Raw genomic sequence first — 16,038 nt, 5'->3', positions numbered from 1 at the left:
TATGAGGTGTTTTTGGACATTCATGATAGATGCTCCAACAGTAATCAGCCATCATATGTGTATCCCATCATCCACAGTACCGTTCTTCCATTGTTCTTATTTCTTGAGGGAAATGCTCAACATCTCATATACTTGAGATGCATTCCATTTCTCTTTGCCATTTTTGGGCAGCTTAAAAATACCCAGAATCAGATAAAAAACTTCTGGCCCCACAAAAAACTTTATTTGTTCATCAATGTAATACTTTACCACTAGCCACTAGCAGTCACAAGCAAGCACAAGGATAAGATCCCACCCATACAGCTCCTCATATCTTAGCATCCTGGACCACTGCAGTCAGGACAACACAGGAAATCTGTGGGGGGGAAAGACCTGGGCTTTCCAGTTATACATGAAATTGTTAGTTTTTAGATTTCTCTTAGCATTTTACTCATTGACTTTATAAAGCCAAATGTATAAATGTGCACATACAAGACCATGAAAATTAAGGTTTAATTTAACATTGTTGAATATTTTGGGCAACTTTTGTAAAGCAGGAGTCGAGGGACTGGTTCAACATTGTTGCTTTTTAAAAGGGTTTGCAGGGATTATACTAATATATATCACACACAAGTTTGCCTTGTGGTTTGTCAATAAAGCTTTTAAAAGGGAACGTATTGCGTATATGAGATTTTAGTTATTAAAACCAGACCCTGTTAAGTACTCTTTTCTTTCTAATCTTATTTTAGAACATTAGGTTTTTCCTTATATGATTATAATGAAGCCATCTTGCCCATGTTGCACATTGAGAGATACAGCCATGTGGGAAATTGTAGACAAAAGAGGATTATGACTTCTACAGGAGAATGTTGTAGGCATGGTCAGTAACCTGTGCATTGGTAATTGTGCAGAGAGGAAATAAGTTACCATATACACTCACCGGCCACTTTATTAGGTACACCTGTCCAACTGCTCGTTAACACTTAATTTCTAATCAGCCAATCACATGGCGGCAACTCAGTGCATTTAGGCATGTAGACATGGTCAAGACAATCTCCTGCAGTTCAAACCGAGCATCAGTATGGGGAAGAAAGGTGATTTGAGTGCCTTTGAACGTGGCATGGTTGTTGGTGCCAGAAGGGCTGGTCTGAGTATTTCAGAAACTGCTGATCTACTGGGATTTTCACGCACAACCATCTCTAGGGTTTACAGAGAATGGTCCAAAAAAGAAAAAACATCCAGTGAGCGGCAGTTCTGTGGGCAGAAATGCCTTGTTGATGCCAGAGGTCAGAGGAGAATGGGCAGACTGGTTCGAGCTGATAGAAAGGCAACAGTGACTCAAATTGCCACCCGTTACAACCAAGGTAGGCAGAAGAGCATCTCTGAACGCAAACTTTGAGGCAGATGGGCTACAGCAGCAGAAGACCACACCACACCTACAGCAGGTGCCACTCCTTTCAGCTAAGAACAGGAAACTGAGGCTACAATTTGCCCAAGCTCATCGAAATTGGACAGTAGAAGATTGGAAAACGTTGCCTGGTCTGATGAGTCTCGATTTCTGCTGCGACATTCGGATGGTAGGGTCAGAATTTGGTATCAACAACATGAAAGCATGGATCCATCCTGCCTTGTATCAACGGTTCAGGCTGGTGGTGGTGGTGTCATGGTGTGGGGAATATTTTCTTGGCACTCTTTGGGCCCCTTGGTACCAATTGAGCATCGTTGCAACACCATAGCCTACCTATGTTGCTGACCATGTCCATCCCTTTATGACCACAATGTACCCAACATCTGATGGCTACTTTCAGCAGGATAATGCTCCATGTCATAAAGCTGGAATCATCTCAGACTGCTTTCTTGAACATGACAATGAGTTCACTGTACTCAAATGGCCTCCACAGTCACCAGATCTCAATCCAATAGAGCATCTTTGGGATGTGGTGGAACGGGAGATTCGCATCATGGATGTGCAGCCGACAAATCTGCTGCAACTGTGTGATGCCATCATGTCAATATGGACCAAAATCTCTGAGGAATGCTTCCAGCACCTTGTTGAATCTATGCCACGGAGAATTGAGGCAGTTCTGAAGGCAAAAGGGGGTCCAACCCGTGATTAGCATGGTGTACCTAATAAAGTGGCCGGTGAGTCTATACTCAAGTATAAGCCGAGACCCCTAATTTTACCACCAAAAACCTATTGACTCAAGTATAAGCATAGGGTGGGAAATGCATTAGTCACAGATTCCCAGTATATAGCCATCCAGCCCCCTTAAGTAGCCAGCCAGCGGGCAGTTTGCCAAGCACATAAAAAAACCCCCAAACTTACATACTCACCTTCGGGCGGTCCCGATGCTTGATGCGGCTCCCTGATGCTCCAGTCCTCTTCTTTCTTCTCTCTGCTATAACAGCCAACAGAGACACATCCACGCGATCTGCCAGCTGGTGCAAACTATGATGCAGTGGTGTTGCCACTGATGATGTCTTAGTGTGTGCCGGTTGGCAGATCGCAAGGACGCATCTTTGCAGGCTAATACCTCATAGAGAAGACAGAAGGGGAGCCGCTCCAAGCATCGGGGCACCGATGCTAAATATTAGCAGGTGAAACAAGCAGTATAGTGACAAAAATAGACCAAACTGGTTTTCATTAACAATATAACAACTTTATTTTAGGAAGTTTTATGAAAATTGTGCCATGAACCCGAGAGACATTTATAATGCAGAATTATAGGTTACAGTCCATTCAACAGTGAAACCTGTTTAATAGCTTAAAACAAAATGCAGAAAAGAAAGGCAGTTAATTCTGGGACTATGCAAACAGAAACAGATTTACTAAAATGTTCTAAGTGTTTGAGGTAATTTTACATTGTAGAAACTAGTAAGCAGACATGTACAGTAAAGAGCAGGTACATTATACTAACCACAATGCATTTCACAGACCTTTGGCCACCACTAGTTGGCCTAATCCTATGCGTTTATATACAGAGCCTTGCAAAAGTATTCGGCCCCCTTGAACTTTTCTACCTTTTGCCACATTTCAGGCTTCAATCATAAAGAAGAATCAGCAACATGTGGGACACAATTGTGAAGTGGAACAAAATTTATTGGATATTTTAAACTTTTGTAAAAAATAACAAACTGAAAAGTCGGGTGCAATATTATTCAGCCCCTTTACTTTCAGTGCAGCAAACTCACTCCAGAAGTTCATTGACAATCTCTGAATAATCCAACGTTGTCCTAAATGACACTCTAATCGCAGCAAAAGGTGGTGATACAAAATGTTAACTTAAGGGGGCAGAATAATATTGAACGCCCCACTTTTCAGTTTGTTATTTTTTTTTACAAAAGTTTAAAATATCCAATAAATTTCTTTCCACTTCACAATTGTGTCCCACTCATTGTTGATTCTTCACCAAAAATTTTTTTACAGTTTTATATCTTTATGTTTGAAGCCTGAAAAGTGGCAAAAGGTAGAAAAGTCTAAGGGGCCAAATACTATCACAAGGCTCTGTAGCTCCAATTCACCTGAAGTAGAAATGTATAAAGTATATAGAATGTCTAACTAATGTCAAATACTGAAGTAAATTCCAGAGATATACAAGAAAGAAACTAAGGAGTTAATGCTGTGTAGTGTCATCTCATGGTATTAATAAGACTTCAATGTGAAACATAAGGCAATGTAATGGACAGTTATGTTTCTCATTTATAAAATCTATAAGCAACCAGGCAAAGAAAGAAAGAATACATATCTGGACCTGGCATGTGTCCCTTTTTTTAGTGTGCCTGACATTTTCCCTTTATAGGAGAGAATAACCTACAGAAAAGAAAATGGTAACCTTTTTTATTTTACCTAGCTGAATATGTAGCAGCACATGAAACATATTGCAGAGGAGAGACAAAAAGAACCCTAAATAATAATGGATCACTTCATAAACAAGTACTGAATGATTTATGTGAAAGATGAATCCCATGGAGATAAATTGACGATGTGGAACATGAACCAAACCAACCCCTGTTATTGGAATTAAAATTTCTGATCGTCAACTCAAAACCAAGCTTCTGCACTAAAAAGGGAATACACAAGGCACTACTAAAATACACAATTCTCTGGCTGCTCTATTAATCAGATTTTTACTAAAAATGCTGTAGGTGAACTAATCTAAGTGGTTTTCATACTAAGACCGGGTCTAATTTTAATGAACTGTCATATAGAAATAAATAAGACATGCCCATGTAATTATGGTTACTAGAAATAGCACCTTTTACTAATATGTAGTTAATTTGTTGACAACATTTGTCATAGTGCGGTCACACATTGCAGTTAAAACTGCATTGCAATTAGTTTTGGGTTGGTTTTAGGTGGTATTACTTATTTTAACAAGTGAAAGCCATCAAATCAGCAGGTGAATGCAATTTGTGGAACAGCTTTCTCCTTCAGGGTGTGTTCACACGTTGCAGTTGAAACTGCATCGCAATCAGCTTTGAGGTGGTTTTAGGTGCAGTTTTGTCAATTGAACAGGTGAAAGACATGAACTGAATGGGTGAATTTGATTTTGAAGGGGAAACCGACTTCACAAATGTCATTCACCCATTCAGTTCTTGTCTTTCACCTGTTAAATTGACAAAACTGCACCTAAAACCACCTCAAAGCTGATTGCGATGCAGTTTCAACTGCAACGTTTGAACGCACCCTCAAAATCAAATTCACCCATTCAGTTCATGTTTTTCACCTGTGAAATTGACAAAACTGCACCTAAAACCACCTCAAAACTAATTGCGATGCAGTTTTAACTGCAACGTGTGACTGCACCCTCAGCATACTCCAAAAGAAGGTAAGGTAAGTGAACTATGCTATTTGATCCAGCAGAGACACATTTAATGGAGGCTATGATAACCTATGGTTAATGGAGGGACATGGCTGTATATATATGGATCACAGGGGGTCACTGTGGTACAAATCTCAGACTGACATCTCCATGCTTGTAGGGGGGAGTGTTGGGGTAAAGAGCCTTGATGAGAAAAGAGAAACGTTACATGATGAAATTAACTTTTATAAAAATAAACCCTATGCACCAACTAGAGTTCACACCAGGCTTGTTCCAATTACAAGAAGCCACAGGAGAGATTAAAGGCAACCAGTTACACAAAATTTTACAGTTGCTCTTTACATGAGTGCTATTTAGGGCCAAGTGTAAAAAAGAACCACAGGAAACACTGTAACTTGTCACTAGATGTGACTGATGAGCCATCAGACTTCTCTCTGGTGCATGAATAACGATGGAAAAGTACAACTCCGCTTCACTGTGCCCATGAAGAAGAGTCTGTATGCCCATGTTTTAAATGGGGCCCTCGACAGTGCCCATATTGAGCGACTCAGGACATTATCGGTCTATCAGAACATTTGTGTGCTGTAGTGTTTCAAACTACCCTGACAGGTTCTCTTTATAGAGAAAGGGGAGACAGCTGTATGTCAATATATATAAAATCATATTATGCACTCTGGAGGCTTTAATATAGTCCCCGGCTGAAATGATCAGCTCTAAAGTGTCTGTAATGAAGCTTTATTGATAATCCTTAGATCCATTACAGCAAAAAATGTTCTCTGTCTCTATATATTTTAAGGAAAATCTGATTAATAAAGTAGGTGAAGTAGGAGAATGGCATAGTGTGCCCACAACAAAAACCCTATAGAATGCCAAGCTGAAGTTTCAAAAGACAAATATTTAAAGAGGACCTGTCACCCAGAATAAGCCTTCTAGGAGCTGCTTACCCCATGAAACTCCCCTCTCCTCTTCTCTGCTTCTTCCCGGACATCCCCTCCCACACCATAGGTCGGCGGGGACTGCCAGGCTTCAAGCTGCAGTCACCGCCTCCTCGGACCGCCCTCTAATGAATACGTTGGGCTGCTGTAAGCTTGGTCTGGTGATCAGAGGGCTCTGTAGTGCAGTGTTTGCAAGCTTTATTGGTATGTTCCGATAAAACTAAATATATAACACTGCCATTACTGGGGTGGGGTGAGGGAGCTGCTTACTTTACTTTACTTTACTACAGGGATTATTTCAGATGACAGGTCCTCATGACAGGTCTTTTGAAAAGTAGCAAAAGGGTACGCCAGGAATTGGGACATATTCATAATAAATGCCACCCATTGTGTGATTCTATTCCTTTATTATTCCTCCAGTGTCTTAAAATAACCAGTCAGTGGTGACACTAGGAATGTACTATGGCTAGGAAAATGGTTTCTGCGTGTTCATTCATTTCCAGGAGGAGTAAAGTTAATTTTGAGAAAAAGATGCCCCAGAATTGTTGCTTCAAATTTACTAAAACTAAAAACTTACTGCTAGGAGAGATAACACGTTATACTTGCCGTGCACATTCATCATTCCTATTTTTTTTTTTTTTTATATGCTCTTGTTATACCTGAACCATTATACCAAGTTTGGGCTCTAACTACTCACTTATTCCCTGAGAAAAGGTATGGGTTACCCGAGGCACATCAGTCACAGGAGACTATGCAAAGTACCAGACACAGTGCAGGCGTCAGTAGAAAACAGCAGTTCTGGATGTGGCTGTAGTATAACATAACCAGTACACGATAGGTGTTTGAAAGTTATTGGATATCTATGTACATAACAGAATTCTCTAACATTAGTTTGGCATCTATAAGGCTAAACCCACTACTCTAGGAACCCAAGCAAGCACCACCACAACCATCAGGACAAATACCACCACATCCCAAATGATGTTGTAGCTTTTACCCTTTTTGACTTTCTTCCCATAACCCCTTGTTTTGTACCATTCTACAACTTCCTGCATAGTATAGGACTTGGGCTCATATTCTAGCTCTTTTTTGGCTTTGTCAATGCTGAAATAGTGAGTGACCCCTGTTTTGTACACCTCAGCGCGGGTCAATAATGGCTGGAAGTTACAGATGGGTCTGATAAGGAAGTGTAACCATTCAGTGAGGTAGGACATAAAATATATAAAAAAGAGAGGAACCCGAAAAGATGGAAACTTGTATCCAAGGCCTTCAATGAAGGGTCGGAAGAACTGAAAGTTATCGATTGGGTTGGCATCCGCTATGAAGTATGCCTGGCCAGCAGCTATATAGCTCTTCTCCTCTGTAAGTCCTTTGGCAGCTAGAATATGAGCAGAAGCAAGATTATCAACATGAACAAACTGCACCAGATTATTCCGATCCCCATAAGAGAATATAAACAACCCTCGATCAACGTTACTGATGATCCTTGGAAGGTGTCTTTGCTCTCCGGGACCATAGATGCCAGCAGACCTGAGAGCACAGGTCCTTAAATATCCACTTTTATTTGCCAGTGGTTGCCCATTACTTTTCAGCACTCTGTTCTCAGCAATGGCTTTGGTGCGGGAGTAGTTGTCAGCATGGCGATGCAGAGGTAGATATGGTATTGACTCATTGCCATTTTTAATGCACTGCCCACCAAAAACCACATTAAATGTGCTGGTGTAGACTATCCGTGGAATGCTTTTATTTTTGCAGGCCTGGATGACATTCTCTGTGCCCTTGACATTGACTTCTTCTGTGAGCTGAGTCTGAAGTTGTTCTCTTCCAGACATTCCATAAGAAGCTGTATGGATAATGCAGGAAGCACCAGCAAAAGCTTCCTCCACTGCAGGCAGGGAGCGGATATCACCCTGTATGAACTGGATTCCATCAGGAAGACCTTCTGCTGGTTTCCGTATATCAAAAAGAACCACACTGACACCCAGCTGGTGTAGTGTACAGCCTAACCTAGAAACCGGAAACAGGCACCGTGATTTTGTATTCAATTTATTATCTTACACTCTTCCAAACAGTATTTCCACTATAACAATCATAATTCATATGAAAAAAAAAACATTAAAGTCAGCCCCTGAATGTAATAATCCTGAAGGGAATGTGCTAGGGTCATTTGGGACAATAAACCAACTACAGTCCTGTGGTTTAGTGTTCCAGATCAACGCCTCACAGCTCTTAGTCACTGCTATTAAAAAAAAAAAAAAGACCTTCATATTTACCTAGAAATTAATCTAATAAGGGGAATCAGACTCATCTTTGGTGCTCTCCACGTAGTGCATGTGCTATACCTATGGTAGCACTGCATGGGCACCAAAGGCTCCGGACTGAGGCAAGTTTGTATACCTCAGTAGGTTTGTATTTTTTGTTTTGTTACTGACATGGAAGGAAAAGGTACAGGGCACTTTGGGACACCAAATCAGTGATGCATTAAGGTATATCAGTGGATAAAAATACCCTTTTTTGTCAAATGTTACAGCATAGTAGGGCTGATTGGTAGAGGTAAAGCGAACATGACTAAAAAGGACCCCTTGATCAGGTTTGGTACATGCCTGACCTACAGAAAACTACCTGCATATAAGAAGAAATTTTTAATAAACAAAGACAATCCAGATAGGAAGATGGCGAAGAGAAGTACTGTATGAGCTGTTCACAAGTGCAGGCTGCACCTTTAGCGCTCACGTGTTATGGTGAATGTGCTCGGCTTTCACTGTTATATGGAGAGCATAGTTCATGGCGACGATCAATAGATAATACAGATGGCTACAGGTCAGCATATCTGAGACAAACACTCTTATAGCTGTGTGGTCTTGCCCCATTAATCTAACTACCAAGAATAACATATAATATGACACAATTAATAAAAACTACAGTATATAAGACTATATTAGTTTTGAGAGCACTGTCACTTTAAATGAACCTTCAACACAAGCTCATATATTATTAGTGAAAGGGTTTAATGGCAGAATATTTATTAAACCCAGAACGGCAAAACCTATTAACGTAATCTAATTAATAATGGAATTTGGCTTCTCCGGAAGATGCAATTAGTCCTCATTAGTCAAAGTATTCCCATTGGAATTGAATAATTAAATAGATTATTAATAGACTTTCCATAATTATGAAACATTATTAATTATACCGCAGAACCAACCTGTGTCCAAAGTAACCGCCACCTCCAGTGATGACAAACGTTTCCTTCAGAGACGGTGAAACAGCCATCTTTCCGTTTGGCACAAGATCAGGTAATCTATGTAAAGGAGAAAATTAGGATAGAAGAAAAGGGAATTATAAACACCAACGTGATAAGTTTCCTCATACAGGTTCTAATATGATGTGACCCTGGCCTTACAATGAGATGATCAATACTGGATCACAAGATCCATCCTATAGTTCAACAGGATTTGCTTCTTTCATGCATATGGCCATATTTATAATCTGATATTCATATCACTCTATAGACCCATGTTGTAGGATCACAGACATGAATTCTCAATGTGAGATCATGGGTGCGCTCAAAGTGTTATAGGTGATAACTAAATATTGTAACGAAAGTCCAGAGGTCACCAGGTGTGTATTTTCACTCTACAGACAGAATATTGATAAAGTGTAATGTGCATGGGGGGGGGGGGGGTTGTCGGTGAGGGGACAAGGACATCAATGGTGGAGTGTCCAGCCATCATACACTTATTTATAGATTCCCTTTCTGTGTAGCAAACACAAAACACAGACATTTTTCTTGCGCAGTATAAATATTGTTTTACTTATTACCTGTGTCCTTACACCAGCAGCATCAGGCTGTAGTGAATGGGCACTACAACGTGTAGCCTATGCAGGTCTGTGGGTGTTAGACTGGAGGGCGGTGTGAAAGGTGTTATTTTGACACCACCTGGCGCTCATAAATAACATATATAGGTCTTGGACAACCCCTTTAACGCCTGGAGAAATCTTGTCTGGAGTTCTCCTTTACAAAAGACAACAGGGCTCAGTCCCATGACAGAATTAAAGGGAGTGCTCATGACCACACACAAAGGGAAACCTACTATGAATAGGAGCTCCCCAAAAAGTTGATTCTAGATGGTTGTGTCGTGGCGTACTGATGTCACTGTACATCACCGATGCTTCTAACAGGACAAATCCAGCGCAGAAATTGGTAGGTAACAATCACTTAAAAGTCTACAATTTATTGTGACGCTGGATAAAAGTGACCCATATAAAGCGATGTACCGCACCTCTTATAAGTATACACGACTCTATGGACGTGCCCTATCCACATATGACGTCACTCTACTTGTGTGACGTCACGCTGTCCTGTGCGGGGATGAAGACATGTGTTACCTTTCCCCGGCCGCCTTCTCCTCGCTTCTCTCTCTCAGTCACTGCCTTTGACAGTTCCCGGCTGAAGCTTCCCAGCGTTGCCGGGGAATACACGGAAGCCGAGAGGACGTACGTTGTGACGTAAGAACACGTGACCACGACGGGACACTATGGCGGGGAAACTGAAACCTGGGGAGGTGAAGTCCGTGTTGGAGGCGCTGAGCGGCGTCAATACGAGTCTCGGTACTTGTACTATGTATTACACAGTCACAGCGCGGGAGCGGGGCCAGGGATCGTGCATGTAGTGGGCGCTGGCAGATAGCTGAGGTGTTGCTTATAGCAACCAGAGTTGGGGGGCAGCTGCAGCTTGTGTAAGTCTCCTCTCCTCCCCAGATTCTGTCCTGTGCATTAAGCAGGAGAGGAAGAATACATGAGGAGACGCAGGTATACACAGGCTGCAGCTGCCCCTCTCTGGGGGCTCACCACATGCTGCTGACCCAGGAGCCAAGTGATGTAAATTAAACTTGTATAAAGTACTGAAATGATTCAGAATGATGACAAAGGCATTTTTAAAATCAGCATAGCATAGGCCAGTAATGGCGAACCTTTTAGAGACTGAGTGCCCAAACTACAACCAGGACCCACTTATTTATTGCAAAGTGCCAATACAGAAATTTCAGTTGTGATTTATACTCCCTTCTCTGTCACAGCTTTCATTGATACCAGATCCCTCCAGGGTCCCATAAACAGGAAGTATTGTCTGGGGTCGGACCATGAGCTACAATGATAATCCAGATCTGTCCACACCTTCCCACTCCTCCAGTGGTCCCAGGTAGCGCTGTCACTTTAAAATAGATCTGTACACAGCAAGTCCTGGGCTGTCTGGGACTGCAGGAAGATACCTGGTGTCATCTCTGGTGAAGGCCTGGGTGCCCACAGAAAGGGTACTGAGTGCCACCAGTGCCATAGGTTAGCCACCACTGGCGTAGGCTATTGGAACCTGCCGCTAGCTAAAAGTCACATTCCTGGTGACAGGTCTGTCTAAAGCCTGCTATATGGTCTCCAGTACCATTATTGTCTGCTTTGGGGTTTGCACTATTACACTGTGTTCTAAATTATTATCCAAATAATATTTTCTCATATTTTCCTAAATCACCTATATGAATTGCAGTCATTGTAATTTTTCAGTCATCAACTACCGTATTTTTCGGACTATAAGGCGTTCCTTCAATAAATGCCTGCTAAACTATCTAGGTTCATATATAAGGCGCACCTGATTACAAGGAGAATGAACAGCAGGTGGCAGACCTGTGCACAGTTCAAGGCAGCTGTTGTCTGTAAGTACTGTTCATATATAAGGCGCGCCTTTTATTTCTGATAAAATCAAAGTTTTTTTGTGCATATGATAAGTATGTTTAAAACAAAAACACTCAAAATGCATGGTCTAAATTATTATGCACAGCAGAGTTTTCAACCTTTTCATTTTTATTAAGAACAAAAAAAATGGTGATTTGTGACATTGTAAGCATTGGCAAGTTATCACAAACTGAAATCAAACAGTTTTCAAGTAAAAAATGTATTCTACTGTAGGTGATGTAACATTTGCACATAGGACACCTTGTTCAAAAGGAGCTTCTGAACTCTCTCGTCCAACTGTCTGTCAGTTTTTGGATGGTCTCTGCTTCACTTGTTTTGCATGAGGACAGAATATCCTCCCAGAGCTGTTGCTTAGATGTGAACCGCCTCCCGTCATCATAGACACTCCTTTTGATGATGCTCCAGAGGTTCTCAATGCGGTTGAGGTCAGGGAATCATGGGGGCCGCAGCATAAGTTTGTCCCCTTGTATGCCCATAGCAGCCAGAGATGCAGATGTGTTATTTGCAGCATGAGAAGATCTTTCTGCGGAATGCACGGTTCTTCTTCTTGGCAGGAAGTTCTGTTTGAGAAACTCCACATACATTATGAAGGTCATCTTTACCCCTTCAGGGATCCTTAAAGGAAACCTACCACTTTAAAATGACCCTTCTGACCCACAAATACCTTAAGCTAGCTCAGGATGAGCTGATGCCGGACCATATTTTCAATTAAACCAGAAACCGTTGTATTTGTACAAAAATGATTTTCTTCTGGTAGTAAAATCTCCCTTCGGCGCTTCTGTGAGCGTCATACAGCGCGCACCCCGGACCCTGCTCCGCGATCACGCTCTCGTCAGTGCCGCTTCTGTCGCTAATTTTGCTGTGCCCGAGAGCCGAAGACGTCACCGAGCTCTCGGGCACACTAGCGCATGCATGAAGTCCCGAAGCCTCGTAGTATCGCGAGGCTTCGGAGAGAAGACCGTTTTAAGAGAGAAGAATGTTTTAATGTGCCTGTGTACATATATATATATATTTACACAGGCACATTAAAACATTGGTGTCAGGGGGCTTGAAGTGCATTAAAACTTTAATTTTCATTGGTGGCAGTGGAGGGAACCCCCCCTTTCGTTGGTGGGAGCGGCGAGCATAGTTTTTTTAACTATGTTCGTTCACCCCCACGGTCTTCTCTCCGAAGCCTTGCGATACTACGAGGCTTCGGGACTTCGCGCATGCGCAATGGGATCCGGCCGCGACGCGCCGGGAGGAGGTGGTGCACATGTGCTAGTGTGCCCGAGAGCTCGGTGACGTCATCGGCTCTCGGGCACAGCAAAATTAGCGACGGGAGCGGCGCTGACGCGAGCAGGGTCCGGGGTGCGCGCTGTATGACGCTCACAGAAGCGCCGAAGGGAGATTTTGCTACCACAAGAAAATCATTTTTGTACAAATACAGCGGTTTCTGGTTTAATTGAAAATATGGTCCGGCATCAGCTCATCCTGAGCTAGCTTAAGGTATTTGTGGGTCAGAAGGGTCATTTTAAAGTGGTAGGTTTCCTTTAAGGGGCCGACAATCTCACTCCACGTGATTCTAGCCCAAAACATTACTCCTTGTTGGCACCATAGCCGTGTTTGCATGGGGGGTCCACCAACCAGCCATCCTCCACTCCATCCATCTGGACCATCGAGCGTTGCACGGCACTCATCGGTGAACAAGTTATTAAGTCACTCTTCATGTATTGTTTGACCACTGGAGCCGTTCCTGCTTATGTGCAGTGGATAGAGGAGGTGGACAGGATGGCTTACGCACGGCTGCAAACCTCTGAAGGACCCCGCATCTTGTTGACTTCGGGGGACGTTAGAGGCACCAGCAGCTTCAAAAACTTGTCAACAAGGCATTTTTGCAATTGCTCTCCTGACGTAATTGCCTGTTGGAAAGACTCCTCGTTTTCCCTTATCAGCACACACCTGTGTGTTGTGAATCAGCTACATACTTCTTGATTGTGTGATGATCACAATGAAGTGTCTTGTAGTGTAGATTGTAGTCATGCCTTGCCCTAAACACTCCACAATTTGTTGCTTATCAGCACCCAACACATCCTTTTTCTTTCCCATTTTTGCTGAAGATGTAGGCTGCTTAACCCTCTAAGGACCTCTTGTTTTTTTGTTTTTTGTTTTTTTCATTTCTATTTTTCACTCCCCTTAATTAAAAAAAAAAAAAAAATCACGCACAGAACTCTGTGACTGCTTGTTTTCTGCGTAACAAATAGCACTTCATAGTGACGGTATTTCTTCTTCCATGCCGTGAACTGGGAAGCGGGAAAAAAATTCTAAATGCAATGAAATTGGTGAAAAACCGCATTTGTGGCGTTTTCTCGTGTGCTTGGATTTTTTACGGCTTTCACTGTTCGCCCCAAATGATACATCTGATTTATTCTTTGGGTCGGTGTGATAACAAATTTGTATAGATTTTATAATGTTTTCATACATTTACAAAAATTAAAAACCTTTACAAAATTTTTTTTTGATTTTGCCATCTTCTGGCGCTAATAACTTTTTCATACTTTGCTGTACAGAGCTGTGCGTGGTGTCATTTTGTGTGACTTTTGAGCTTTTAGGGCTGCACGACCTTTGGATCACTTTTTATTAAATCTTTTGTATTTTTCAAAATGGCAAAAAAGTGCCATTTTCAAATTTGGGCGCTCTTTCCCGTTACTGGGTTAAACACAGTGAAAAAACGCTATTATTGTTTGGGCATTTTCGGATGTGGCAATATCTAATGTGTTTACGATTTTTACTGTTTATTAATATATATATATCACTAGGGAAAGGGGGTGATTTGAACTTTTAGGTTTTTTTTTTTTTTTATTATTTTTACTAAGTATTTTTCAGACCCCCTAAGGTACTTTACCCTTGGTTGTCTGATTGATCCTACCATATACTGCCATACTACTCTATGGCATCAATGGGGATTTTCATCCTCATACATTTACAATGTGCAGTTAGCACATAGTAATAAATGGGTTAAATCCAGACAGCCTCGGGTCTTTAGAAGACCCGAGGCTGTCATGGCAACTGATCACTGCTCCCTGATAACGTCACGAGGAGCGACAATCTCCAACAAGATGGCGACACCCATGTGCCGCCATCTTTTTGAAGCCGCTGGCAGCTTTCCCGGCGGCGATGTGCAGGTAAACTTACCAGCTATGAGAGGGCTCAGCCCGTGAGCTTTCTCCATGCAGCCGACCCGTGATGTGCTATTATGTGACAGATCGTTAAAGGGTTAATAATGTGGGACAGACTTCTTAAGTAGTTTTGCCTTTAATTGGACATACCTACCAAACTTTATTTGCACAGGTGTCTGCAATTGCTATTCAGTGATGTAAAGAGCCCTGACACACATCACCATCAATGAGTTTAACTGACAAAAAATTGTGACCTTATCACCTCTAAACACTTTTTGCATAATAATTTGGAACACAGTGTATTGTTTGCCCTGAATGCTGTATTTGGCTGCTGGGGTGGTATTTATAAATGTTGTTCACCCCTGCAATGAATCCTTAGATCAGGAATGGAACAGGCATTTAATGGAAATTTTAGCCCTGGTCCTGTGCTCCATTGACTTCTATGGCACTTTTAGATCAGCATACAGGGTGGCTGAAACCTGGAACTCCCATTGCTATTAACCTTATATTGTTGTCATAGTTTATCCTAACTGATGGAGTGTGTGTCCTGTATTGCAGCTTCTTGTTTGGAATCGCTTGGAGAGAGTCAAAAACAGCTTGAAAAATCCCTTAAGTGTCAAGTTTACTTGAACCATGTAAGTCTTTCATCACTGATTGGCTGCTCTAGTATAAATTTGAGTATAGTTTTAGCACACTGGAGAGGGCCAATTCCAACCATACCTGTATCATGTTGCTGGCTTCTTCCTAGCCTGAGATATATCTGGTATATTTAACATTAGATTCAGATTCAGACTTCCAGGTGGTGACATCAGCTTAGGGCAATGAAGCCAGAACAGGACAGTATGTTTGTGATTGGCCAATCTGAAGCATGTGATGAGTCACATGCTTGTGACATCACTGAAGGTCTTTTGCCAGAACACTAAGGACTTTCGAATTATGCAAGACAGCTTCTTTGTAATTTGAATGACCAGAAGCATTTGAGTCACATGCTTGTGATATCACTACAGGTCCTACAGCCCCTCTCAACAAGTCATCTCTAGCCGTACAATACGGTTTCCCATGGCGAATGGAGATAAGCCTGGTGGGCAAGATAAAACACCTCCAGGTAGCTAACAATAGTAAATCTTTTGCTTAGTGCAGAGTTTAGCATACGTTTATACTTTACAGTTTTACTTTAACCCCTTAGTGGCCAAGCTCATTTGTGCTTTGATGACCAAGGCTTATTTTTGAAATCCAGCATGTCACTTTATCTGGTTACAACTTTAGATGGCTTTAACTTTTTAAGTGTTTTTGAGTTCGTTTTTTTGTGACATTTTGCTCGTCAAGTTTTTTGTGAGTTCTGATTTGATTTAACTTGGAACAACTTTCCACCATATTATTTGTATGGACCATTCATAT

General features: G+C 41.8%; 1 protein-coding gene across 6 annotated transcripts; it reads right to left on the bottom strand.

Moving 5' to 3' along the window:
* Nucleotides 1–6,344: 6,344 nt before the first annotated feature.
* On the bottom strand, nt 6,345–15,464 carry SDR42E1 (short chain dehydrogenase/reductase family 42E, member 1). 6 transcript variants are annotated; one of them, XM_072117278.1, is made up of 4 exons: nt 9,832–9,879; nt 9,560–9,752; nt 8,943–9,038; nt 6,345–7,744 (listed from the first exon to the last, which is right to left on the bottom strand). In XM_072117278.1, exons 3-4 carry the CDS (start codon nt 9,008–9,010, stop codon nt 6,637–6,639), a joined length of 1,176 nt encoding a protein of 391 aa, XP_071973379.1. In that variant the 5' UTR covers nt 9,011–9,038; nt 9,560–9,752; nt 9,832–9,879; the 3' UTR covers nt 6,345–6,636. The 6 variants fall into 6 exon arrangements, with proteins under 6 accessions (XP_071973379.1, XP_071973382.1, XP_071973378.1 ...); XM_072117281.1 differs by lacking the exons at nt 9,560–9,752; nt 9,832–9,879 and adding an exon at nt 15,361–15,464; XM_072117277.1 differs by lacking the exons at nt 9,560–9,752; nt 9,832–9,879 and adding an exon at nt 10,127–10,405.
* Nucleotides 15,465–16,038: the final 574 nt, after the last annotated feature.

The sequence above is a fragment of the Engystomops pustulosus genome, chromosome 7, assembly GCF_040894005.1.
Source record: "Engystomops pustulosus chromosome 7, aEngPut4.maternal, whole genome shotgun sequence".
Classification (NCBI taxonomy): domain Eukaryota; kingdom Metazoa; phylum Chordata; class Amphibia; order Anura; family Leptodactylidae; genus Engystomops; species Engystomops pustulosus.
This window is presented reverse-complemented; position numbering and strand designations above follow the sequence as displayed.

Coding starts and splice junctions, on each gene's coding strand:
- SDR42E1 (XM_072117276.1), bottom strand. CDS start 10,064: ATGTGGATAGGGCACGTCCATAGAGTCGTGTATACTTATAAGAG. Junction 9,039..10,020: donor GTCGTGTATACTTATAAGAG/GTGCGGTACATC, acceptor TCCTTTACATAG/ATTACCTGATCTTGTGCCAA. Junction 7,745..8,942: donor GGCGGTTACTTTGGACACAG/GTTGGTTCTGCG, acceptor TCCGGTTTCTAG/GTTAGGCTGTACACTACACC.